Source organism: Microchirus variegatus (genome assembly GCF_963457635.1).
Source record: "Microchirus variegatus genome assembly, chromosome: 4".
NCBI lineage: Eukaryota > Metazoa > Chordata > Actinopteri > Pleuronectiformes > Soleidae > Microchirus > Microchirus variegatus.
The window spans coordinates 19,988,361-20,014,249 of record NC_139805.1 but is presented as its reverse complement, the minus strand read 5'-3'; the positions used below and the strand labels follow the sequence as shown (position 1 = coordinate 20,014,249).

Genomic DNA, 25,889 nt, shown 5'->3' with positions numbered 1-25,889 from the left:
GATAATAACCTGCAGGATGGACTGAGGTGTCTGGGGAACAGCCAGCACCTGCTGCCATTCATTCAAGGTGACAATTGGCCAATGTCACCAAGACCTACATTAGGCTCTGCAGTGAGCACAGCCTCTGGGTGCGTGTGTGTGTGTGTGTAGTTTATACCAATCTGTGCTGAATCAACACTAAAGTTCCTCACATAAACCAGGTTTTGTGAACAGCTTGTGGGCACAAGACATAAAATGGTGGAGAGAGGGCGAAGAAGAAGAGTAACCCTCACCACACTCATATAAAGACGTGTTGTAATCTTGAATCATTTTTCAATATGAATATTCATATAAAATACGAGAAGTGCTTTAATCCAACAGATTAAAAGGTATTTGAAGGGGTAAAACAAAGTCACATCCCTCTGTATGGTATATGTGAGCTCATGTTAAGTCCTGTTTGCAACATGTTTCATTTGGATATCCTTGTGAGAAGCTGTTAAATTCAGATAAAACGCTGAGGAAACATTGCTGGCAAAGAAAACTGCAAAAAACAACAACATTTACAGCCAGATTGCAATAATGATATTTGCCAGGACCGGTGGACTGTGTAATATAATTCCAGAAAGAACACATCAATAAAGTTGTTTGCGTTTGGCTCCAATCAGGAAGAACTGTGATGGAGAGCATTCTGCATAGTGTAAATAAAACAAAAAAGCCTCATCCAAGTCCACAAATCGTTGCCTCATCTGGTGATTCCCAAAATGTGGGGCACGGGCCCCTAGTGGGCTGTGACGGTTTTGTAGGTGGGCCATGCATTAAATAAAAATAAATTAATGTTTTTATTTTTCAGTATTTTAATTTGAACGACAGTAAAAAACAGGTGAATATACTGTGTGTGTGGCAATATCGTTACGCTTTCTGTGTAAGTATCCAAAATTCAAATATAAGGCGACATGGAGGTAACCCTAACCCAGAGTGTTGAAAGATATGCAATGAAGTCGACTGTTTATTAATAAACTGAGTTTTTGTATCCTCATGCTCACATGAAAACAGTAATATATATGGGAATTTTTGATCCAATCCTATCTTGTTTGTATTGATGAGACTTGTGATTCAATGTATGGAGATAGCCTCTGGATTTTCAGATTTCAAAGCGGGCACTGGCACTCTTAAGTTTGGGAAAAAGGCCGTTATCATATTGACAAAATGAGAAATCGTTATGAAATTGCACATATAAAATTCAAGAACCACAAAAGTCAAACTAAATGCGGGGACAGACAGGAGAGCACATTTTCCACTGGACCGATCACCAAAGCGTCCACTCTCACTTTCACACCAATGGTTAATTTAGAGTGTCCAAGATGCCTAATCCCTGTGAGAGGGAACCAGAGAACCCAGAGGAAAAACCCCTGCTGAGCAACTAGTTATTGGAAAGGTCTACTCTGCCAATCACATATATAATTGTGCACTTTAGAAGCATGTCTCTATACTTTTATATTTATATAGCGTGACATAACATGTAACCTGGCCACCGCAAAACTAGAATTTCCCAGTTTAGGGTAAAAAAAAAAAAAGGGAACTAGATCATCCATAAAACAGAAAATAAGGTTGTGACAAAAGACAGGACCACCGTGCTCATAAACCAATCTAAGCAAATCACGCACACACATCCAGTGCAGTCACAGCATGAGAGCGGCTGCTTTTTGTTCAGCAGCACAGTCTGGGACTGCAAATGAAATTTACAACCTGTTCCATACACCACTGTTTTTCACCTTTAAGTTGAAAGGCAAAGACAGAGCTTCTGGTTTAAAGGCAGACTCCAGCTGCTTTCAAACACCACAGACAGAGGTCGATGCTCTCTAGCTCTGCCGCCAATGAGCAGCAGTCTACTCTTCAAACAGTTAGACAGCTGCAAGAGGCCCCAGAGACATCAGTTCCTTTTCTGTATCCAGCCCTCACTGCTGCTGCTGCCGCCACCCTCCTCACAAACACACATCAAGCATTTAATTCATACCAGCGAGCTCTCTGCTGCTTCAGCGAGGCGTCAGCTGGCTTTGCACCCGAGCATCAGGAGGTGAAAAAACATTTGAGGGAGGAAAGAAAAAGGGAAGTCAAAGTTCACTGTCAAAACAAAGGGTTTTTCAGGAATTAAATGAAGGTAGCTGGATGGTGCCGCACCGGCTGTCTCTTTCAAACTGAGAATTGTGTTTGGATCATTACAGGAGGTGGAAGATGAAGAGACAACATGAAATAAACTCACAGAACTCTGAGGGTTAGTTGAATTTTGGTTCATTTGAGATTTCTCTCATTTACATAGTGGAAAAGCAGCAGTTTCCCCAGGCTCACTATAATTGACCTTCATGGACAAAAAGGAGTGTCCCTTTAGAGATGAATAATTACAGCTCAACTGCATCCAGTGTGGAATACTCTGTCCTTTAAGACTATAAAGTGCAGAGAAAAAGACAAACTTCAGCATACAACCATCATCTATTCAGGACAATAGAGGTAAAGCATGTCATCATCTCCAAGAGTGGGTGCCGAGAAGGACAAGTATTGGTTTAGTTATGTTCAAGAGGATCTAATGCTGCCAAATATGTTCATACAATAAAGTTCAAGCATGTTTGTGAACATGAGCAGAAGAGCAGCACAAGAGTACTACACAAGAGTCTGTTTGTATAACACGTGCAGAAGAGGACTAATGGGGCGCAGACGTGGAGGGGCTCATTTTTGCATGATGAACTCCGGTCAAACGTCTAATATTTTAACGTATTAAGCCTCATACAAATATAGAGCCAGCGTCACTAAACATTAACTTCTTAATGTCATTTTAGCTCCATAATTAAAGGCATTAAGCACATGTCATTAAGATGTAAGCTTTCCTAGAACATGGTCACAGCTTATTGGTCTAAATTAGGTCAAACTGAACTGTATTAATGTTGTATTCCAGCACTAAGCCTACTGAAATTCACAGTATTGTTAAATAAATCTGCAGCTTCACACACATTTATATTAGGGGTTGTGTAACCCATTTTATTCTTTGCAGCCACACATTAACGCAGAAGTGAGCACATTTCAAACCCTGAATCCTGCTCGACAACATTAACATTTAAAACCAAAGGAGACATGATTTTCCCCATTAACTTCATAACATGTACCAGCTCTTTAGTAAATACAGCTTTACTGCCATCTAGTGGGAGGGTACAGCAATGGCAAGGCAAATAGTTTTATTGTGAATATAAACATACAAAAAACCTCTATACACAACAGTCAAACATTAAACAGCAGGACAAGCAGCTTGAACAGGAGCTGATGGGTCAATATCCTGTAAACACAAGAGTCAAGTTAGTGACTTAAGGCGAGCAAATCTATTATTAAGTCAAAGTGCCATTATCTTACCACATTTACATCTTGAATAATGACCACACCCTTCTCTTGAACTTCAATGTCACTCTCTGTATTATTGTGTGAGCAGTACTCTTCACTCTCCGTCTCCACACTACTGGGCTGAGAAAGGAACACAAGAGTTTCCTTAGCTGCTGTGTTTTGGTGCAAAGTTTGATTAGGATAAATAGAGAAACTGAAGTAAGCGAAGTACTTTAACTTTCAGATTACAAAAAGCCTATTGTATGAACCAAATGGTATATATCCAGTCTTTGACAGCAGATGGCACCAACCTCATAGTCTGGATCCTCCTCAGGGTCCTCATCGTCAGCCAGCTCTTGAGTTAGTGCCTCCACCCAGGTCTGATGCTCTCCTTCCTCCTCATCATCCAACTCATCCTGCTTCCTCTTGCTGCCTTTTCCACACGGTTTGGTAGGAGAGACTCTGATTTCTGTTGGAGATAACATTTTAAATAAAAGGTTAATCTTGCTCATGGTTCAGTCATACATTTAAAAACTGTCCATAAAGGACAGTCTGTTCATCAGAAGAGTTGCTCTAAAGCAGGAAAATAAAAAAAATAAAAATCACCCTGCAACATGAAATCTACTCTTCAGCGTTGGCTGATGTTAAGTACTTAACATTGGTGACTTTACAGAAAAAGGTCAAGCCATATCTATTGCACGGGTCATGTTTCTGTTCATGCCCGTTTAGCTAGAGCCCAGTGTTTGGGAGTAGTTTAGAAAACTCAGCAACAACCACTTAAAGGAAATTGAGTTTCTTAAACTTGTACACGCCTCTAAACATTTACCAAATAGACAGCAATTCTGAGCTATTTTTACCTCATTTAAAATCCAGCAGTCTCCCCAAACAGACTGGTTTAAGGCCACTAAAAATGTGAACATTTCATACTAGGACATGTTATCACTAAAATTCACAACCAGAAATTCAGACGTCACCTGAACATCACCAGGAACCTATTGGATGTTACCAGCTGACAAATCACACTGGTGTCCACTCCACTAGTTTAACATCCTTTTTAACCAAGCTGGAAGACTGATATTATACTGAACGTTCTTTCAAACCAGTGATGGAGACCCTGAAATCTCAGTCTCCCTTAGACCAGCAGAGTCTCCACCTACTACAGTGCTGCTTAGTGGGCTCCATTTTTCAAAATAAAAGCCTAGGCCCACTTCAATTTATAAAGGGCTTTTGTAAATACACCTTTAAAGCAAACCAAGTAAAATTTAGTTTACCAGTAACTCAAAGAATCACAGTAGTGAGCAACAAGTGTCTATTGGACCGTCCATATGCAAGTGGTGAGCCATTTTGAATTAGGCGAGTTTTATAGTTCAGTTAGAAATACAAAAGACAATTAACTAATAACAATGTTTTTAGCCGTGACTTCATGTCACACACCGGTTCAAAAACTACACTAGATTTGGTGGAACAGTACCTGGGGAGAGGGAGAGCCCGATGCTGTTGGACACCGGGTAACCCAGTGCGCCCTGCAGCCAGCGGGGAAGCACCGAGAGCAGCAGCCGTGTGACCCGGCGCAGGCGCTTGCGGCCGGCGAGGCTCTGACGTGCGGGACTGGAAACCTCCGGGTTCACAACGACAGTCGGCTTTGGCTTCCGGAAACCGAGGACCCACCAGAACCCGTGGTAGGCACGCACCTGTAGGCGAGTGTTCGGGTTAAAAAGAAGAAGGCACCATGTCACATTTTAAATAGTATACACTGTACGTACCACGATGCCAAAAGGCCAGAAGAGGCCGCGGAGCACGGAGCGAAGAACACCGTCTCTCCTCACCACTCTGTCCTGAGGGGGAGGAGAAAACACAGGTGAAGAAAAACACGAGGACTCCAACAAACATTAGATTTAAACTCCATCTTTACCTCCGTGTCCTGCTGCTCCTGCTCCACGGTGTCTCTGTGAACGTCAACCGTCATCCTGCTTCTGGTCTGAGGCCCGTTCTGGTTCTGGTCTAGTCTGAGGCCTGGTGGTGAGCGTGGAGAAGCTGCCGGCTTACACAGGCTGGACCTCAGTGAGCGGGAAATGTACCCTGACTTCCTCACGGTGGAGCCAATCAGTGCCAACATGAGCACGTGTTACTAATGAGCCACGCCCACCAATTAACCTACAGAGAGGGCGGTCACGTGACTGGTCTGAACACTTTATTAGGTACACACACCGGAAGTGTGTCAGTGACGCAGTAGATCCAGGTCCATCTGTGTCAAAGTGTGACGTCATGTGCATTCAGAGAACATGCCATAATACACCTGATAAACATTTTCTAGTAGTATTAGACAAATCTATTTTGAGTGTTTTTTTTGTTTTAAATAATTAAAACTGAACTTTTGGATTTTCAGCTTATTAAAGCAAATATTTTCTGGTTTCTTTGCCCCATATAACAGATAAGTCATTCAGATTTAATAATTTTGGTTTGTGGACAAAACAAGACATTAAAGAACATCATCATTTTCAGGTTTGGTAAACACCTATCAATTTTTCACTTTTTCAACATTTTACGGACCAAACACTACTCAATTACTCGAGAAAATAATGGACCACAGATTTGTCCCGATGAATTTCAAGCTATTTCAACAACATGATTCTCAAAGAAATATTCTTCTCCCTTAAAGAAACAATAACAGCCCACAACATGACTCAGCTAAAATCCTGTTGCTGATTTTAACTTACATTTTTACTCTCTGAGTCTCGTATCGGCTCTTCCCTAGTTACTTCCTGGACTGTTGAAATAAATAATCTGAAAACAAGTTTAATTAAACAAGTTCATTTTGATCTGAGCATATTAATTTAAATCCAACTGCAGTGTCTCTTCCCTGCAAGTCTAGCTAATTGTCTTCATGAAGACAAAATAAACAATAAAACAAGGAAATGAGCATGTGTACCTGATAAAGTGACCAGTGAGTGTATTCATTTGATTAGTTTAGTGAGTTAACAATGAGTATTAAAGTGTTACTGCAGGTTATTCAACCAAACAAAGGTGATAATAAACAGTCCACCTGAGACTGGACCTGCAGATCTTACATGCTTCACCTCCACACATAGTAGTATAGGCTTAGAACCTGATTATACCTGTTTGCCGTTGTAGTTAAAGGTTGCATCAAAAACAGTCTGAACGCATTAGTGGCTAAAAATAAGTAGCATGTTGCATCTTCTCGCTCACAGAGGCGTCAGAGGCTTTGAGAGGAACTGAACTGCTGCTGCTGCTCCCTCTGCATTTTAGCATAACAAGAGGTTTATTGGAGAGGCCCCATTATACATTATTATGCCTCCACTTGTCCAGCTTTCTAATTGGAGACCACTTCCGGCTGTGGCTTTCGTCACATTTACGTATGTGTTGTGTTTGGTGGAGGACAGTGTGTGGGAAGCAGAGATGTATAAAAGCTGCCTTACATCAACCTTTTCCCCACTCCACATCCACATCTGTGACAGTGGACGACACTGAAACATGGACAAGGACACGGTCACACGGACGTTAAGCTTTGGAGCGATTTGCAATGGAACCATCGCCCCTGATGGTTTCTCCACAGCGCGCAGGCACAGCAGCGCAGGGATCCGCGCACTCTTGTGGGCGACGAGCAGCGCAAAGTCCTTTGGTTGTTCTCTGGGATCAGACTCGCAGACAAGCCGGGACAACATTTGTCCAAATATCCTGACGCCTGACAGCATCCCACAGTTCACCATACCAAGTCTGTCTGTGCAAAGTGGCTTAAAACTGTCGAACAAGGCAAAAGAGCGAGAGGATGCAGAGTCAGAGGAAGGCCTGGGGAGTTCTAGGACAGAGGAGTCGTCCGTCTCCGTCTCTCTAGCTTGCTCCGTCATCTCATTGTCTTCCAGTTCGGGTTTGGTCGTGTCAGATCGCAGAGCTGAGCGGAGCGTCTCTGACCCTTCGATGCAGAGGAGGTCTCCTCTCAAGAGGGACGGCTCGTACCCGTTCCCCGAGGCCCAGCACTGCCTGGACCCCGCCAGCAAAGCCGCCCTCTCCCTGCCCCACCTGGCCAAAGTCACCACCCCGTATGGCTTCATCACCTTGAGCCAGAGTCCTCAGATGGTGAGCGAGGAGGCTCTTCTCTGCCAGGCCGGGCTACGACGCTTAGCTAAGGATGAGGGAAGTACGTGCTGCCACTGGAAAGATCCAGACACAAGGACAGTGGACATCACAGGGGACTCCTCTCACAGGCCTGCAGTCAAAAATAGACTTTTCAAAGAGAGTCACGGCAGATCAGTAAAGTCAGGAATCAAAGTTTCTTCTGCCTCTTCCACCACCAGCACAAGCGTCTCACCTGTCTCTGCGAGAAGACAGCCAGACAACAAGCTGAAACAACGCTTCTGCAACGTGATAAAGAAACACTTCCTCTCCCGCCATTAATCTGATTCTGTTCTCTGACTGTCATCGAAAAATGTAAAGAAAATGTCATGATGAAAAAGAAAATGTACCAAATAAAACAACCAAAAACAGACCGCCACAGTGTTGAGTGTCATTGTTCAGTCTCTCGCAGTTTCTTATTCTCGTCCAAACAAAAGCAGTTTGTTTGGCAATGAAATCAAAGTTGAGGAACACTGAAGGCTGAATGCCTCACATCTTGCCGTGTAATTGAGCTTAATTAATTCCTCCACTGCTTTCATGGTCTTAAATGTCACTCCCTCTCAGCGTGTTCATGTGTCCTCCTGGAAGACAACTCAAGAGGGGCTCATGACGCAAAGTGCTGCCAGTGGTGGGCGACGTGAACACAAGAGCAGATGGAACCCATCTCAATTTATAACCAGTCCCCATGTTTGTTTGTTTATGTTTATCTTACATTAGTTCTTTCAGGCAAATGAGACATTTCATTAAGTTAACTCAAAGGTCGTTAGCATCCATTAAAATGAGTGTGTCGTCCAGAGAGCTGCTATATTCCATCCTTGTACAGTATATCTGTCAATACGATGCAATACAATTCAACAGCACAACAAATTAAACTGAATTAAAGGGACAAGTGTCAACATGCTGTGAGAGTTTTTTAATTATCATGAGGACTGATTTATAAAAAAACACATTTATTTCAGATTAGAGTGCATAATAATATGAAACTAGAAAAGCACTCAGAGAGCGCAGACTTCCGCCAAGGCAGCGCAGCCCTCCACAAAAAAAAGCGCTAAAAATAGTGAAATTTTCCCAACAAATTTAGATGAGAGATGTTTTGATTTCCTCATGACATTTCAGATTTTTGTAGTGTTGTAGTTATTGTTATGTGACAAAACAGAGTAACTATCCAAAAATAACAACTTTATCAATAAAGTGGCTTTAATTTGTGAGCATTAGGATCAATTTCAAAACAAAAGTCCTGGAGTAATGGCAGGAAGTACACAATGGGGGTCGATGATCCAAGTTCACGAACTTCAATAACGTGTGTGTCCACCATTAGCCTCATGTAGAGCGCTACACCGGTGACGCATGGACATCACCAGGTTGTCGATCGTGGCCTGGGGGATGTTGTCCCATTCCTCCAGCAGAGCCACTTGAAGTTGGCGGCCGTTCTGGGGAACTGGAACCCGCTGGAGGACACGCCTATCAAGAACATCCCAAAGGTGTTCGATAGGTGACATGTCTGGTGAACACGGCGTCATTCAGTTGTGTTGCCACAGCTGTAACGTTCAACCCAGCACTCAGCATGAGCCAATGGCACGCTCCCTCAAGATTTGTGACACCTGTGGAATATTGACAAGTGACAACAGTCCACATTTTGGTGTGCCCTTTTCATTGACCAGACCATAAGGAGTGTCTGTGTACTGGTCACACATATTGACCACCACTCTGCCATGCTCCATGACTCTCGTGAGTTGAAATACTCACAATCTGAGATTGTAGTCAATAGGAGAGGCCATGTGACACTGGACTACTGGGTTTGAGCAAAACAAATCATTCCATAAACAAATGCATCAAGAATCTGACCAAATTCTATTTTTGTTTACCATTTCAAGTTTGTGCGTTTATTTTTTTGTTGAGTATATGTAGAGAAGCATGTGTTTTACAAGTCAAACTCTCATAACATACACTCATACACTAACTGTCCACTGCTCAACTACTTATTAATGCAAAAATCGATTCACCTACTCACATGGAAACAACTACACATATTTAAGCACGGTCAAAATGACCTGCTGAAGTTCAAACTGAGCATCAGAATGGGCAAGAATGGTGATTTAAGTCACCTTAAATGTTTTGTAGTTGATGGCACCAGATGGACTGGTCTACAGGGTTTCTCACGCACTAACAGATGTAGTAGAGTTTACAGAGAGCGGCCTGTGAGCATAAGTTCTCTGCCTCGTTGGTGCAAGAGAAGAAATGCCAGGTTTACAGTGACAGAAAGACAACAGGAACTTCAACATCATGTGACACTTGTGGGACAGTGTGTGTGTGTGTGTAAAGCGTGTGATGATCCTCTGACATGTGAACCTTTCTTTGTCTCTGTTCTCAGGTGGAAGTAAAATGAGGAAGTTTATCCACTAAAAAGACGTTTATTTTCAAAATTCACAAACCACCATTGTCCACAGCTCTATATTGGGTTGTTTCTCTATGTGGTTCCTGCATGGTTCAGGGGTTCATTTCACTGCCAGTCACAACAGACCTACATCATAGTATTTAATGGGTCAGGGGGATATAACGGTGTAAATATAACACTGAGAGAAAACAGCAGTCCTTTCACACAGTGGACACTCAGTGTGAGTCATAGTGGGCTGAAGCACGTCAGCAGCACACACTCAGGAATACGCTTAAGGAAGCACGACGCTATACCACAGCATGAAGACACCACGTTATACCTGTTTTCTGTGTCACGGAGGATGCAGCATAACATCCCTCGTCTCATATTATTATTAAGCTGTTGTTTAAACCTGCGTCTTATTCACAGTGTTTGTCTATGAATGGAATCACGGCATGTGACTGGATTTGTTTGTTGATTATAAATATGAATGCCACTTGAAATGAGTATCCAACATCGGCTCCATCGGTTGTATTTCTCCCCAGCCTCCGCCCACATATTATATGGGCATCACCTTGAATATAACCTAAACAGATAAGATAAATGACTTTATCAACACAACAATCAAACCAGAGAACACATGCTACTGACTCTGAGTTCCTCTAACTTCTCCTGCTGGATAAATTTCTTGGTTGTTAACCAAGATTTTGACCTAATAACATCTCACACTGGACTTAAAATAATTAAAAAAAATAACTTTTAAAGGCGCCATATGTAAGAATGTGGCCAAAAACGGTTACTACACTCGAATTCAAAATACCAAGGTCTTTTAGATTTTCTCCGCCATTGTAGCTCAGACGTGACTGGCAACCCGTGGTTGCTCGGCAGCTGAGACTCTACTGACTGCAATGATTGGTAGACGGCTGTAGGTGGCGCCACATGCCAAAACATGATTTCAAAACATAAACGTGATTTGCGGTCTGCAAAAGATTTTTTTAATGTAAATATTTTGTCTGTACTGTTGTTGTTGGTGAGTTCAGTTTGTTATATGAACATTATTCCTGAGTCTCTGTGACATTTTACACCCAGTTGCGTTAGATTTAGATTTATTACATAATTCACCTTTAACCTGCAAAAAGAGGTCCATTAAAAACATAATCTGAATTATTAGACCCCGTTCTCAAAGTGAACCATATGTAATTGCAGAAAGTATTTTTTCCCCATAATTTACATCCATCATTACAGGTTCACTCATGCTGCTCAAAAACGACCTTGGCAGACGACCCTTACAACAGATTTATTAATGGTTTTATGATGAGGTTATTAATTAGGGTTGTTAACACTTTATGGATCATGGATCAATACAATGTTATAAAAACTACCATTTATACACATTTATAAAGGTCCTTTTCATCAGATATGCTTTTATCAGTTTATCAGTCACTGTTTGGTTAATCTAATCAAATGAACACATGAAACCAGGCACCAACCATCACTTAGCTCGTAGTGTGTCTGCTGCATCTCACCTGTTATCATCAAGTGCAGCAACTCCTATAAATGGTGACGTGTCATTTATGAGATGAATTGCAAAAAAGCAGTAAAAAAGACCTTTCCAAATAGTGAGATTGTATAGGAATGTGTGAAAACTGTTCTAACTATATCTATAATAGCTAACAAGAATAATAAAAATGAATAAAAGCATTATAAACCACACATGGACCCTAACTGTAAAGTCGTACTGCTATTATATTCAAGCAATAAATCCAAATAAAAGACAAATTGAACTATTGCAGTCCAGATTATCTTCATTTTGTAGGGTTTAATTATCCAAAACAAAGGGAATTACTTTGCACCTTTCTCAGTAGTATAAACCAAATAAACCAAAAACACCAAATGAAGTTGTGTCCAAATGGAATTTGGATTTTTTTTTTTAAATTAATGGAATATGTACATAGGTGTATAGAGGCCCATTTCCAGTGTTCTAATGGTACTTTGTGTTTGCTAATGGTGTTAGAAGGCTATTGGATGATTAGAAAACCCTTGTGCAATGATGTTAGCACAACTGAAAACAGTTTAGCTGGTTCTTTGACGAAAGGGCAAAATTATTATTTTGAATAAAATTCAATATTTCTAATCTTTTAAATGTTTTGACTATATTTTCTTTTTATTTTGCAACTCTTTTGATGAATAAAAGTGTGATTTTTAATGGAAAGCACAACAAAAATTGTACAGTGGAGCCCAAACTTTTGAACGGTAGGGTATATTATATATGTTTTGTTACGATCAACATGCTCCTAGTTGGAGATGTTGCACATGTAAAGGCTAAAAGTGCATCATCCAGAGGGGAAAGGCTGGTGCTGTGGTTTCACACGATGAAAGTAGATCAACTGTGACAGAGAGAGAAGAAAAAAAAAGAGGTGTCACTGCTCCAACTGTTCTGTGAAGTTGACGTTAACTCAGAGAACAGTTTTGCCCTCACAACAGACACTTGTTTTCCGGTGCAACAGTCTTAAAATGATAAGAGTAGAAAAAGAAAAAAACAAAACAATAAAACACAGCAGTAGCAGCCAAGTCTGGTGAAAAAAGTGAATTCACAACACATGCAGGAGAGAGAGAGAGTGAGAGAGAGGCAGAAGCAGAGGGAGGAACAGGAAGTCTGTCAGTGAGAAGTGAGTTTGCCACCTGTGAGCTGCACATGAACATTATTATTATTCAGTGAAAGCGTCAGTGTGACACAAAGGAGAAGAGGTCACTGTTGGAGCTCTGCAGCTTCCAGATGGCGTCTGCTTCGGTCAGCAGGGAGGACCACCTGCCACCAGCACTGCCTCTCAAACAGCACAGGTAAAAAAAAAACCGTTTGAATGACTCACTGTGAGGTATAGGATTTCATCACGGGTCATTTTGAATGAAATCCTTATTTGCAATAAGTTTAGATATACAGGTTGATTATTGATGTCAGCTGAACCATATTCGGTATCGGTAACTTCCAAAACAGTTCTAAAACAGTTCCAAAAGGCAAAAAGTACAGTCACGTGACTCTGTCTTCTCCTGCATCTGTGGTAATATCTCAGAAACTAATTATGGTAAGCTGATGAAATCAATCAGATGTGTTGCAGCAGGGAAACATTCAAAACATGCAGGACATGGATCCAGGACAAGGACCAGCAGGATTGTTCTGAAATAATGTTTCTTTCACTTTATTTGTGTTTTTTCTTGCATATTCTTTTCAGGGGAATGAAAACCATATATGGTACCTTCATGGACCTTGATTTTCGACATGAAAACAAGTATTTCAATGAGTGCCCAGTAAACACTGGGTTAACACCAAGCGACTCGCAGACGACACGTTTGCGCAAGCTCACTTTTGCATTTCCAAAATGACATGACGGTTTGTGCTATCGGAAAAATTCCAACGGTTTCTGAAAGATAAGGCGATGTGGTTATTACGGTAATTTCACTGGCGCTTTTTGCAGGAAGCCGGCTAATCAGCGTCTTTGTCACCAGAGAGGAGAGAGTTGGAAAACAAAGACTCAAGAACATTTTATTTCAAATATGTTTTATACTGTTCAAATTTAACAATACAGTGTTTTTTCAAAATAAAACATTTTTGTTCTTCTTCAATTTAAATATTGAATACACTATTTTAACTGCAAAAGCACTTACACTCTTAGAAATAAAAGTGCTAAGTAGAACCACCGTTCTTTGGCTCTTTGGAGAACCCTTTTTGGCTCCAGGTAGAACCTTTTTATAAACCCTTTTTAAAGGGTTCTCTGGATCAAAATGGTTCTCACTGGAACCATTAGTGTTACCAAGAACCCTTGAAAAAGCCTTTCTTCGGGAAAGGGTTTTTCAGAAGCAACTGGTTCCAGGTAGAACCTCAGCCCTTTCTGAAAGTGTACTCACAGGAATTTTTGCCCTTTTATGGTTAAAATAAGCAACAACAAAAAAGTCCAGACTGACTTTTTGAGGGTTAAAGGTAAAAGTGATTGTTATTCCGTTTTCTTTCTCAGAAGTCGCTCCAGTGTGGAGGCTGAATGTGTTACACTCAGTCCTGTTGGACTCCAGGCTCAAAGCGATGCATTCAACGACGTCTTCGTCGAGCCTACAGATTGTCATGCGGCCCAGTGCCCGATACACCAGCGCTACGGTGGGTTTACAGGACGACAAAGTGGCTTCAGGTGTTCAGAGTGGTACATGCCACTGTGAAAATACATCAGTTAATATAACGTGTGTGGTTCAGGCTTCTCAGTCCATACATACTGTAGATTAATGAGAACTGAAAGAGAGGAAGTAACATCTGAAAACCTGCTTGATTATCACCGATTCCCTATCATCATCGAATTATTTCCTTTTTTGGTTCATCATCAACATTCCCATAAAATATCATCATTTAAATATAGACGTTTTTTCAGCAGCGCAGTCACTCAATTTTGGACATTTCATTGCTAAATGTTGGAGATTATGACACATTTTCTGGATTGTTAACGGTGCATTATGTAATAAATCTAAAGCAACTGGCCATAAAATCCTCCTAATACACAGAGACTCAGGAATAATGTTCATATAACATAACAAAATATTTGCATTAAAAAAATATTTTGCAGACTGCAAATCATGTTTATGTTTTGAAATCATGTTTTGGCATGTGGCGCCACCTACCGCCGTCTACCAATCATTGCAGTCAGTAGAGTCTCAGCTGCCGAGCAACCACGGGTTGCCAGTTACGTCAGAAAACGAAACCTAAAAGACCTCTGTATTTTGAATTTGAATGTAGTAACTGTTTTTGGCCACATTCTTACATATGGCACCTTTAAGTCTTTTTAACTGGTCTACGCTCTTAGAAAAAAGTGCTAAGTAGAACCATATAAGGTTCTTCGGCTTGTCCTCATAGGATAACCCTAAAAGGTTCTACCTGAAACCCTTTTAAAATGGGTTTTTAAAATGGTTCTTACTGGAACCTTTAGTGTGACCAAGAACCCTTGAAATAAAACCTTTCTTCAGGAAAGGGTTTTTCAGAAGCAAATGGTTCCAGGTAGAACCTCAGCCCAGCGTGTACACTTCGGCATTGTATGGCTTGATTCTTGTGCTTCTTCCTGTGAAAAATCAGTGCAAGGCAGTCTGATGACGTCACTCATAGTATCGCCTCAGCTTGCTTGGAACCCCGCCTGAGCTGGTGCTAACGCTAGTGGAAAAGCAAAATAGCCATGCTACTTTAGCCGAGTTGTTTAGACTGCTGTGAGTAGTGAAGAGTGTATCATGGAACTACAGTGGAAAGGATAGGAAGCAGAAGAGATAGTAACATGGTAGAAACATGGCAGCACAAGATGGCAGAAACCGTAAAGCAAGGCCCTGGCCTAAAGTACATATAAAAGGCTTATTTTAAGGCTACAAAACAACCGTCTAACCTTAACCGACCTTCTAGAGATGCTGTGTTCCAAACTGTCCTTCAAGTCTGACCCATGTCCCTCTCACTGTGTCGCTCAGATCCGTCTCGTCACCAGGAGAGGTTCTTCTCAGACGGGACCCCACCGCCTGTTCCAAAGAAGAGGTTTGCTCGCACCCTCTCTTTCCCTGCCACCAGTGCCCTGTCTCCACAGTGTCCCTGGTCTCCCCTGCCTCTTCTGCCGAAGCACCCTCAAAACTACGACAACCCTTTGTACATGCTGGCACCAGTAGCCGGCAGCTACGTCCATCAATGTGGGAAAGAAGTTAAGACGGCGAGAAAGAGTCCTGTCCCCTCGCTGTCCTTCTCCCAGCTGTCCTTTGACACAGCAGACGAACATCTGCCACAGCTCTTCGACAGCTTCAATGACCACAGGGCTGTTTCTCAGGGGATTCAGCATTGCCATCTACTCTTTCTGAGAAGTGTGGTGCAGAACATGGAGGCTGGGATCCTGCTGCAAGATGAAGCCACAGACAATCATGCCAGGTCATACCAGCCTCAGGATTTCCTGCTGAACGAGGGCAGTCAGCCAAAGCAGATTGGAAACAGTTTCTACTACAGCCTGCACAGCCCCAAGTTCCCAGGGAGGGTGTTTGGCTTAAAGGTATTAATGTTACAGCTCTTTGTTTCAGTCAGTAACAGACTCTGCAGTCTGTTTCCCTGCAGTTAAATTGCTCTTGAACATGTGTGCAAACCAGCACAGTTTGTGTGTTTCCCAGAGCGTGCATTCAGCACGAATACACACAAGATCTTTATCAGAATTAGCGAGTGAGTTGCAATCGCAAAAACACTTCCTCTTAACTGCCATCAGGTGTCAAACGTGCAGCAGAAAAAGACCGCAACACAAACAGATTGTGTACACTAAAGCTGTTGTGCATAACTAGCATAGCAGAGTCCACAAAGACCAGCTTGACCAACGTCTTTGGCCTGAGTATCAAACGACACACAGCACATTATCACATCGTTGATTCTCCATTAATAATAATTATTATTTATTTGTGGATGTGCCTATCCGTTTCACACTACTCTCTCTCTCTGTATACCTCATTACAGCAGTGTTGCCTGGTGACATAACTGTGTTTTGCACAGGAAGTGATATTTGTTTTACATAAACACTGACAAAGGCCAAGCAGAAGCACAACAGCGACATTGTGTTAGTAAAGCAAAGATGGCTGCAACAGCAATATATCATAATATTATTATAATCACAGGACCTTCAGCAGCTTGATGGGGATGAATTGGTAGTGGAGCGGTGGTTTGGTGCAAGGAATGCATCATGTAAAGACAGCAGTGTTACATATTGGATCTTTAAAAAGTTTTGCATTGCATGGGTCATAAGTTCCTTTTTTCCCTCTGCAGGCGTACAAACAGACCAGTGAGAATCCAACCCGACACCAGCTGTCACATGTCAATGTGCAAAATGTGGTTGCTGTTTTCACACCCACCATCAAGCTGCAGAGGAGCGATCCCTCCACTGCTTTCGAACCGGGATGCACTGCTGCTCATCCACCAGACGGCGGCAGCACAGAGTATTCTACAGATCCTGGCATCAGCAATGTGACCACAGTGGAGTGTTTACTCGAGAAAGGGTTCACTGTGAGTGTTGAGAGAGACCTGCCTCGTGCCACTCTGGAGGACTTTGTCCAGGAGAGCAGCTCCCTGCAGAGCTCAGACTCTTTGGTTTGGGACAGACAGGTGTGTGTTGTGTTGCTGCAGGTATTCATGGCTTCACAACATCTGTACAGCACCAGTGCCGCCGCAGCTGAGCTCACACCCCGGGAGATATTTCTAGTGTGGTCCTGCAGAGAAAGGAGCGAGGGGGAAGGTTTCAAGATGGGCAGATTGAAAGAAGACGTGGAGTGGGACGAGACGACGAGTAAAGGGAGGATCCAGATGTTATGGAGGACGCGTGGTTCTCCTCGTGTTGTGTTAAACCCGCAGTCTGCACCTCATCCCCTTCCCTCCATAAAGTCCCAGATTGGGGCCCTGCTTCAATACTGCTTGGCCCCACAAGAGCACTCTATCTCATCTCTGGACTCAAGTCCATCCAAGTACCAAAGAGGTCTTCTTCACCTGTCCTCTCTGCTCCAGAATGAGAGCAACAGTCTCCAGATCGTGGACATGGTGGCCACGCTTCAGGTGCTCCTCTGGGGCCCCAGTGGCACACTCTTTAGTCCCGACAGGTCGGAGACAGCAGCAGTGAGCTGCTGGCTGACAGTCAAACGAGCTCTGCTGGTGATGAAGCTGGCAGAGAGAGGGCTGATGGGAGATCAGGCTGCTCTGGACTGGGACGACTATATGTGCCTACAGTACCTGTCATCCACAGACCCAGAGACAGTGGCGAGTGTGACCAGACGACTGTTTGAAGACGCCCCTGCATCTACAGGACGTCCGTCTTAAAATGACTCTCCAGTAGTCGAGCATTGTGTGCGTTAATCAGACACATTTCGCATTACCATCATAGTATTGGAATGATTTTTCTTTCAACAGTCAGTTCAACATTAGTCTTGAACTTGCATGGACTTATACTGGCACTTCAAGTTATTCAGCAACACTAAGAATAACTTCTATCCAGCCAGACGTACAGAGATTAAGGACAAAGGTTCAGGTCAGTAGTGGAGTCCACCTGATACGCAGGTATACAGCGTAAATACCAATAAAAGGGCCAGGGATTTACTACTTAATAATGTCCATTGATACGCATCCACTCCGCTTTTTGACACACACTGCAATCATATCATTTGTTTTTTGTTGTTTTCATTGAAACACTCTAAATATAATAAAACGAATCACATGCTTTGTTTTTTGAGTGTGTATTTTTTTTTTTTTTTACACGCCTGGGTAAAAGTAGTCCGGACTCAACATCCCTGATTATTAAAGGTGCATTATGTAATAAATCTAGACCAACTGGCCATAAAATCCTCCTAATGTGTCAGAGACTCAGGAATAATGTTCATATAACAAACTGAACTCACCAACAACAACAGTACAGCCAAAATATTTGCATTAAAAAAAATATTTTGCAGACTGCAAACTAGGTTTGTTTTGAAATCATGTTTTGGCATGTGGCGCCACCTACCAATCATTGCAGTCAGTAGAGTCTCAGCTGCCGAGCAACCACGGGTTGCCAGTTAAGTCAGAAAACGAAACCTAAAAGACCTTGGTATTTTGAATTTGAATGTAGTAACCGTTTTTGGCCACATTCTTACATATGGCACCTTTAAAAAAAAAAGGCACACGTTGCCTAGTGCTGCTTTAAGTCACAATTGATTCAAATGAATAATTATAATTAACACAGATACTTATTTTACTTATCCTTAAATAAAATCAATGTTTAAGAAGGTGGCAGACTCACCAACTGCCTGAAGAAACTCCTGAAAACCTTTTACAGCACATAACAGAATTTATATTAACAAATATGTCAATATACGACTATATAACAATCCTCTGTTTGGGTGTGATTTATATGAAGCCACATAATGCAACTCTAAAACGGTCATAGATCTGTTTAACCTCAACAAAAACCCACAGATGAAAGTGTCTAGGTGAGCACTTTTTATTAAGTACAGTTTAAAACATGCAGATTTTTCTCAAGTGAATTAAAACCAATGGAAATCATGCACACATTTAAAAAAAAAAGAAAGAAAAAGAAACCAAACTTGAGAATCAACCTATAATTACTCTGAAAACATCTACTTACACGAGTATGTTGGATTTAAATCTATCATAAATATTACACTGTCGAGATGATGGGGTTAATAGGAAGTCTACACACAATGAAGGGCAACACAGTGGTGAGGACACAATGCCCTGATATTATGTGGGCGCCTGCTTTACATTCCTGGTAAATGAACATCTTACCCTAGTGCAAATATCAATAACACACCGCACACGGTAGGTAAAACAAAAACAAAACAAGAAACTGTGACAGGAAACCTCAACCGTACTGAAACGTCAACATTGTACTCATTTTCCAAAGAGAAACTATAAAGATGTGTGGGTATGAATCAAAATAAGTACAACAAACATTTGCAACTGCTCAGCTGTGTTTTTGTTTTCTTATTGTTTTTAATCATCATCGGAGGAGTCTCGCTCGATGCTGTAAGCCATGAAGACAGCGTCGGGGCGGGAAGGGACGAGGGGATGACCCGGTCTCACAATCTCAAAGCCCAGGAAACTGAATGTACGCAACAGAGATGCTGAGGAGGACCAAACATGTACACACATTTAATATCTATGGTTTGAGTCCAATATATTCAAAAAACATGTGTATTTATGACAGTATGTACATTTAACTACATTTAGAGGGACCTCAGGGGGAAGAGCTACATCAGAAGTCAGGTTTTAGCAGCAACATTAATATGGGTTACACTCAAGGTTAAAGAGATCCAGGGGAGCTCACACTAAATACTTGATACTTTATTAACCAGTAGAGGCTTTTCCCCCCCTGAAAATGTGTTGGTTAAAACTGCATACATGTTTCCTGTATTTTATGTGTGTGTGCCAATAAAGGGACTGAGAAATGACTGAATTATACTGTACGTTATTATATTACATTATAGCGATGATAAAACAGCAAATCTAATGGTGGGTAAGAGGGTTTTGCACAGAACTGTACATGTGACTGTTTTATAAGTTGATGAGGATAAGTTACATAAGTGTATGGAATGAATGTAATATAAGTTTCATGTTGTACAGATGTTATCAATACAACATAAACCCTGTCTGTAGACGTGACAATTCGTGGAGGTGAAAATCCAAACTGCCAGTTCCTTATCAAACTCTTATGAAACATTAACAGCCGATGAAAACATGTGAAAATAAAACGTCTTACCTCTGTCATCACGGTTCTTGTGAAAGCAAATGAACACGTGATCAGCCTGCAGCTGTTCTTCTGCAAATTCCAGCAGGAGAGCTAACCTGTGAAGAGGCAAAGAAAACACAAACGTGTTAATGTATCGCAGAAGTGATCGTGCGTAAAAAATGGTGTGTAACTTGAAAAACAAAACAAAACATTTTTTCTTCTCTCTTTTCATTGCCAACCCAAATGTTTTGCTGACTTCTCACCCGTCTTTGCTGCCCTCGGGCAAAGCTCCAGGGGGGATTTCAACGTAAAGGTTCCCCCCTTTCAGCGCCGCCCTCCAGACACAGTGCTTGCCTTCAGGGCGACGAGGCTCAAAGAGCAAGAAGCGCACTCTGCCGTTGGCGGGGGGAGGCTCCTCAAGAACCAGTAACTGAGCATCCTACAGGAACGCAGGGACACGTGAGACAACGTGAGACACCTTTATTTAAAATTACAGTTTACAAATGCAGACAGAAACCTGTGCTTTTATGATTTTTCAAACACTCAAATATAACAGCTGTGCCAAATGGTTAAACACACAAAGGAACCTCTAAGTAAATAAAGGAGAGTAAACATAAAAGAGGCAGGTTGTGTGCTTTGGGGAGAGGAGTTTTAGCTCAGGAACTAAATTAATTTAGAATTTAATTCCACTTTATTGCCATGTATTATAGAGCAGAATGGAAGCGCATTTCCTGGAAAATGTCCTTTTAAGAGAATTATCAAGAACAATCATGATAATTATCATTATAAATAAGGAAAAACAAATTAAGATGTCGCCAGTAACGAAATGAACTGTAAAAAATTATTTTAAATTTCGACGACATCTGGGACATAAATCACGTGGCTAAAGCCTTAAGGTGTGTTCACACCAAATGTGACAAATATTTAAATGAGATGGGATCACGAAAAACTAAAATTTCATGTTGGCTGCGCCAAGTGACACCAATTACACCAATACAGAGAAGACAAAAAATCCTTGACATGATGACATTGAAATATCTAGAAACATGCAAAAATGCATACACTGCAGCATTGCAAAACAAGAGATGTCATTCAACAGTCAAAGTATTTTAAAAGTCGTACAGAGTAGAATAGCTTAGCTGAAAGATTGCGATCCCGCTGGTCATTCCCTCGCCCACCTGGGATCTTCAGGGGTGGGTGAGGGGCATCAGGAGCACCACAGAGGCCCCGGACACGGGTTACTGCAACAGTGGGAGCACCTCCTAGGGCTGGAGATACTGCAGGGTGAAACAAACGCAGACGGAGCCATTTTAAAGCGGAATATTCACAAGAGATTGTACAAAGAATCTCCTCACCAAACTCTCAATATAAACAGCTGACCTGGGACACATTATACTGCTCAGTGATTCATCTGTGAAATATTAAATAATTTGCTAAAGTCTTTCAACACAGGGTACAAGTTCAGTCAGTCAATCAGTAACTGATCCTATTTTAGCCTTGGATCATTCTTTCCACATGCACACAGACGTCAAATTGATGTGAATTTCGTTATTTTTCCAATTTCAATAGTGATCCGTGTGGAACCTGCTAGAATAACCCCAAGCCCCCTCTGGTCACTCTGGTTTCTGTAATACTACACTCTGTAGACCAGTTGGTGACGTGCTCTAGTTTTGGTAAAACAAACAAAGAAGACTTGAGCTTAAGTTTTGCTCAGTTGACGTGAACCCAGAAATCCAAAGCAACTCTTTCTGGACACTGAATACAGAAAGTATAACCCAGGCCTTGGGCACAGGCGGGTTTTTTATACACCATTACTGATAAGGGACATTTGACTTGTGTATATTCATGAAGCAGGAAGCAAGAGAGATGTGTGTGACATGACCACATCCTATACTTGTTTCAAACAAATCATGTGGAAAATGTAATTGTTAAAGTCCAAGAGAAACATTTCACTTAGTATAATTAAGTTGAGTTGTGTAGCAGAGTTTCTGGAAACCAACTTAAAGCCTGTCACGTGGTTCTTGAGGGAGGATAACAGGATAAACAGGGTCTATTCTTCTTCAACAGTAACTGTTAATAGCATCAACAATCCCAAGTTTAACAGGCGAGATCAGCCATCTAAACCCAATGGCTATAGAATTAATAATGCATGCTGGTGCAGATGTCTGCATGTGTAGCTGCATATGTTCCACAGTGGCGAGCTAAGGCGCATTTTCAAAACACAAATGGGAAACAAAACCCATTAGCAAAAGCGGCTCAAATGCTCTCAAACAGCCACAGATTATCTCTTTCGCAAAAGCCACTGCTGTGCTCTATGTGGAGAAAATGTGTGAAACTCAAACGAGAAACCACGTCACTCCAACAGTTCAGCCCAACCAAGTGAATCTGCAGCGCCCCACCTATTGCTTAATGCAAAGCAAATATTGCACAATTATACGGATGTGACCTATATTCCTTTCTTAGTTTATGTAAAAAAACTAATTATCATCGTTACATAAAACCTTCAGTGCCTCTTTTTTTCTCCCAGGAACAATAACACAGAGCGGCGTCAGGTTTTCAATTATTATTTACATTCAGCAACCTCCGAAACCCTTACGTCGACAGCAGGCAGAAACAAACACAATATGGGTTGTTCTAGAAAATACAGCTGCTCTGGTCACATGAGGAATGAGTCTCATGAGCTTGTGCAAGAGCATAGCTGCATACATTATGACACAAACAACTACTCATCACCCGGATATCATCGAATACGTATTGTTTCAGTAAAGTGCTGGTCGTACAAGATGACATCAGCCTTATGTCAACATAGAACATGGCACTGATGTTTAATAACAGACTGAGTCACTATTCTGTTGATTTAAATTATGCTTATTACTTTAACTTTTTATTTATCAACAAGTCTATCACTGGCAGTGTTCAGACTACCTGAATTATTTTTCTTAAATTGCATATCGAGATTCAGATTCAAATCTGATTCAAATCACATAAGTATGCATGTTATTTTTTATGCAATTCAAAACTCAATACATCTCAGTCTAAACATCCTGGTTGCTTCGTCTTTTGCTTAACTTGTAAGAAGACACATGCACCAGAAGTATTCAATTATACTACACAGCATGGCCAAACCAGCCTCGCCTACAGCATTGAGCGCTGCTAAATACACCAGTCTCCAATGTCATTGAATCATTCTGCACGTGACTTGACAGGGTGACAGTCTGGAGACAGATGATGATACTACACCTCCATTTTTAATGCATTCTTCTTTTTTTTTGAAAGCTGCACCACAAATGTGGGTCCACCTTCATCTTTACCAAAGCAACCCATGAAGACAAGTAGGTCAGGATTGGCTTTACCAATCTGATTTGAGCACTTAATATCTGATATGAGAATACATAAATCAATCAGGTTTGGTGGCAGTCTGAACCTAGCTTTGTGGTTTTAAGTGAAACATTTTGTGTTAAAATGTGTGTATGAAGAGTGTTGGTGTGAGTGAATGGTTGTTTGTCTCTATATTTGGCCCTGCGATGGACTGGCGAACTGTCCAGGGTGTACCGCGCCTATCGCCCTATGTCAGATGAGAGACAGCACCCCACAGGACCCTCCAGTGGAGGATAAAATGGTAGATGATGGATGGATGAAGAGTGTTGTACAAACAATGTTTTCAATGGATTATTACATAACAGCTTTTTCATAGGTGCTACCACTATTATGACTGTGTATGTATAAACATAATACCACTATGATCATAAGGGTAGTGTTAAAGATCAAGTGTATAAAAAAAATCATTTTTTTAAACGTTTTACAATGTAAAGCCCACTGAGGCAAAAATGATTTGTGAATCTGAGCTACACCAATAATATAGACTTAATTTGATATTAAGTTAGCATGAAAGTCAAGGTCACTTGGAAAACAGAACATGTTTGAAACCAATCTATATTTACGAGGAATAGACTGTGTACAGTATGTCATCACAGGATTCAAAATTCCCCATCGTACCACAACACCCCCTCCTTCGCGGTGCAGTGGAAATTTCCTACGAGTCCTTCACAATACAGTAGGAACCAGACAAACAGCCTCGACCAAAATCACGCTGCTGTGACACGACGAAGGCGAACAAAACACCGCCTGTGCCAAGGTTTTAACACCGAGAGCCGTATTCCCTCACAACCTCCGGTCTACTCTACAGCATATTTACAATAGGAAACAAACGAGCGAACAATGAGTCCACAGTGCTGCCAAATGTCTCCACGATGTCAACAACACCGAGTTTGGTTAAGGCACAAAGTAAAGGTTATGTTTAACATATGGTTAAACATTACTGGTCCGCAACAAAACAGCACTGGAGCATCTTTTCGGGGTAGAGGATACAGGTTCATACACAAGCTTCCACAAATGTTTACTGGCTCTGTTGTGACAAGAGCAAAGCGAAACTACAACAACAATAAAAAAAAAAAATAATAATAATAATAATAATAATAATAAATAATAAATGTGCTGTTACCTTACTACAATAAGCAATTTCTCTGCGTTGACAACCAGGTGTTAATTAAACCAGTAAACGCAAATAAACAGGGGGAAATTAATGTATATTTTTCTTCAAACCGAGTCATTTTAAACAAACAGAATTTACAAAAAAGCGGGGCCAGGTGCAGCACACAGCCCTGTTAACAGCAGCGAGTTGGATAGCAAATAATCAATCCTGTAGCGTGTAGCATATTAGCTTAATCGTCAGCTTTAGCATAGCTAGCTAGAGCGTGTTTATTAGCAGCAGTTGTTGTTGTTCTTGCTTGACACGTATGTTCGGTAAACTTCATACAGGCTGGATAAACATATTTAGTTCAATGTGACATAGCAATGTGATTAAAAACCTCGACTGGGAAAAAGTTGTCATGTTATGTAAACAAGAAATACACGACACCGTTTTTAGCAGCTAGGCCGCGGTAGCATGCAGAGATTCATATATATCTACGACATCAACGTACCTCCCGCTTTCAGTTTTATTACTTGATTGCTCAATAACAGGCATCTCGGTTAAGTTTCTCTCTTTTTCTCTCACAAAACAATGACTATTCAAAATCGTCTGTAGGTTGGATTTAACCATCCGGCCTGCGTCCACACCAGCTGCTCTCTCTGCCCTCTCCTCGTCTCCTACTGTGGGGCTGAGAGTCGACACAGGCTGCGGTATTTGTTATGGGAGTGTCCTCAGCGTTCTTACGCGCAACTGTAAACAAAATATCACACCGTTGAACAACCCTTACACACCTGACTGTAATGTGTGTTTAAAATGTTTGAATGCGTTTATTTTAACAGTATTTGCAAGGGATGAGGCAATATACTGTGTTATCATGTGTTGCCATACATAAAATCACAATATCCCCCTACTGGCGACACAGAGAATCAATACATAAAACCAAACGGTTTATAAATAAAAAATATTAAGATATATAAGGTCTGAAAATCTAAAAATGTGCACAATCTTTGGGGGGGGATTCAAAATACACTCCTGTAATACAAAGGTTTGCCTTTTATATGTAAAAAACACAGCATTAAATAAAATAAACAAATAAATATCAAACAAATACTTAAATAATAATGTAAATCAACAGAGGCACCCGGTACAAGGTAATAAAAATGGTTTATAAATAAAATATAAAGTTAAATAATCACATCGGACAACTACGTAAAAACAGTTAATTGCTCTTGGGGGCCCTCCAGTAGTCACGGGGCCCTAAACAGCGGCTTAGTTCACTTATGCCTTGGGCCGGCCCTGAAAGACACCCATATGAAACAAAGCT

General features: G+C 41.3%; 3 protein-coding genes across 3 annotated transcripts; 1 reads left to right on the top strand and 2 right to left on the bottom strand.

Annotated features, from left to right (window-relative positions):
• Positions 1 to 3,175: 3,175 nt before the first annotated feature.
• Positions 3,176 to 5,458, bottom strand: org (oogenesis-related gene; the record flags this gene model as incomplete). The annotated part of the gene is made up of 6 exons (XM_083888218.1): positions 3,176 to 3,301; positions 3,376 to 3,483; positions 3,654 to 3,811; positions 4,814 to 5,033; positions 5,106 to 5,177; positions 5,255 to 5,458. 6 exons carry the CDS (start codon positions 5,456 to 5,458, stop codon positions 3,254 to 3,256), a joined length of 810 nt encoding a protein of 269 aa, XP_083744344.1. The 3' UTR covers positions 3,176 to 3,253.
• A 9,822-nt stretch (positions 5,459 to 15,280) lies between these two features.
• Positions 15,281 to 17,908, top strand: LOC310926116 (inactive tyrosine-protein kinase PEAK1). The gene is made up of 2 exons (XM_083888217.1): positions 15,281 to 15,894; positions 16,650 to 17,908. The coding sequence occupies exons 1-2, from the start codon at positions 15,307 to 15,309 to the stop codon at positions 17,688 to 17,690; spliced, it is 1,629 nt and encodes a 542-aa protein (XP_083744343.1). The 5' UTR covers positions 15,281 to 15,306; the 3' UTR covers positions 17,691 to 17,908.
• Positions 17,909 to 18,832: 924 nt separating this feature from the next.
• oaz1a (ornithine decarboxylase antizyme 1a) lies at positions 18,833 to 25,265 on the bottom strand. The gene is given in 6 exon segments (XM_083888683.1): positions 18,833 to 19,489; positions 20,125 to 20,210; positions 20,358 to 20,533; positions 21,217 to 21,303; positions 21,305 to 21,371; positions 25,077 to 25,265. Coding segments are annotated over 6 exon segments (666 nt in total). The 5' UTR covers positions 25,196 to 25,265; the 3' UTR covers positions 18,833 to 19,358.
• Positions 25,266 to 25,889: the final 624 nt, after the last annotated feature.

Bases quoted from the DNA above. Each gene is read 5' to 3' on its own strand.
- LOC310926116 (XM_083888217.1), top strand. From the start codon at position 15,307: ATGTCCCTCTCACTGTGTCGCTCAGATCCGTCTCGTCACCAGGAGAGG. The intron at 15,895-16,649 runs GTATTAATGTTA...TTCCCTCTGCAG, and splicing joins GGAGGGTGTTTGGCTTAAAG to GCGTACAAACAGACCAGTGA.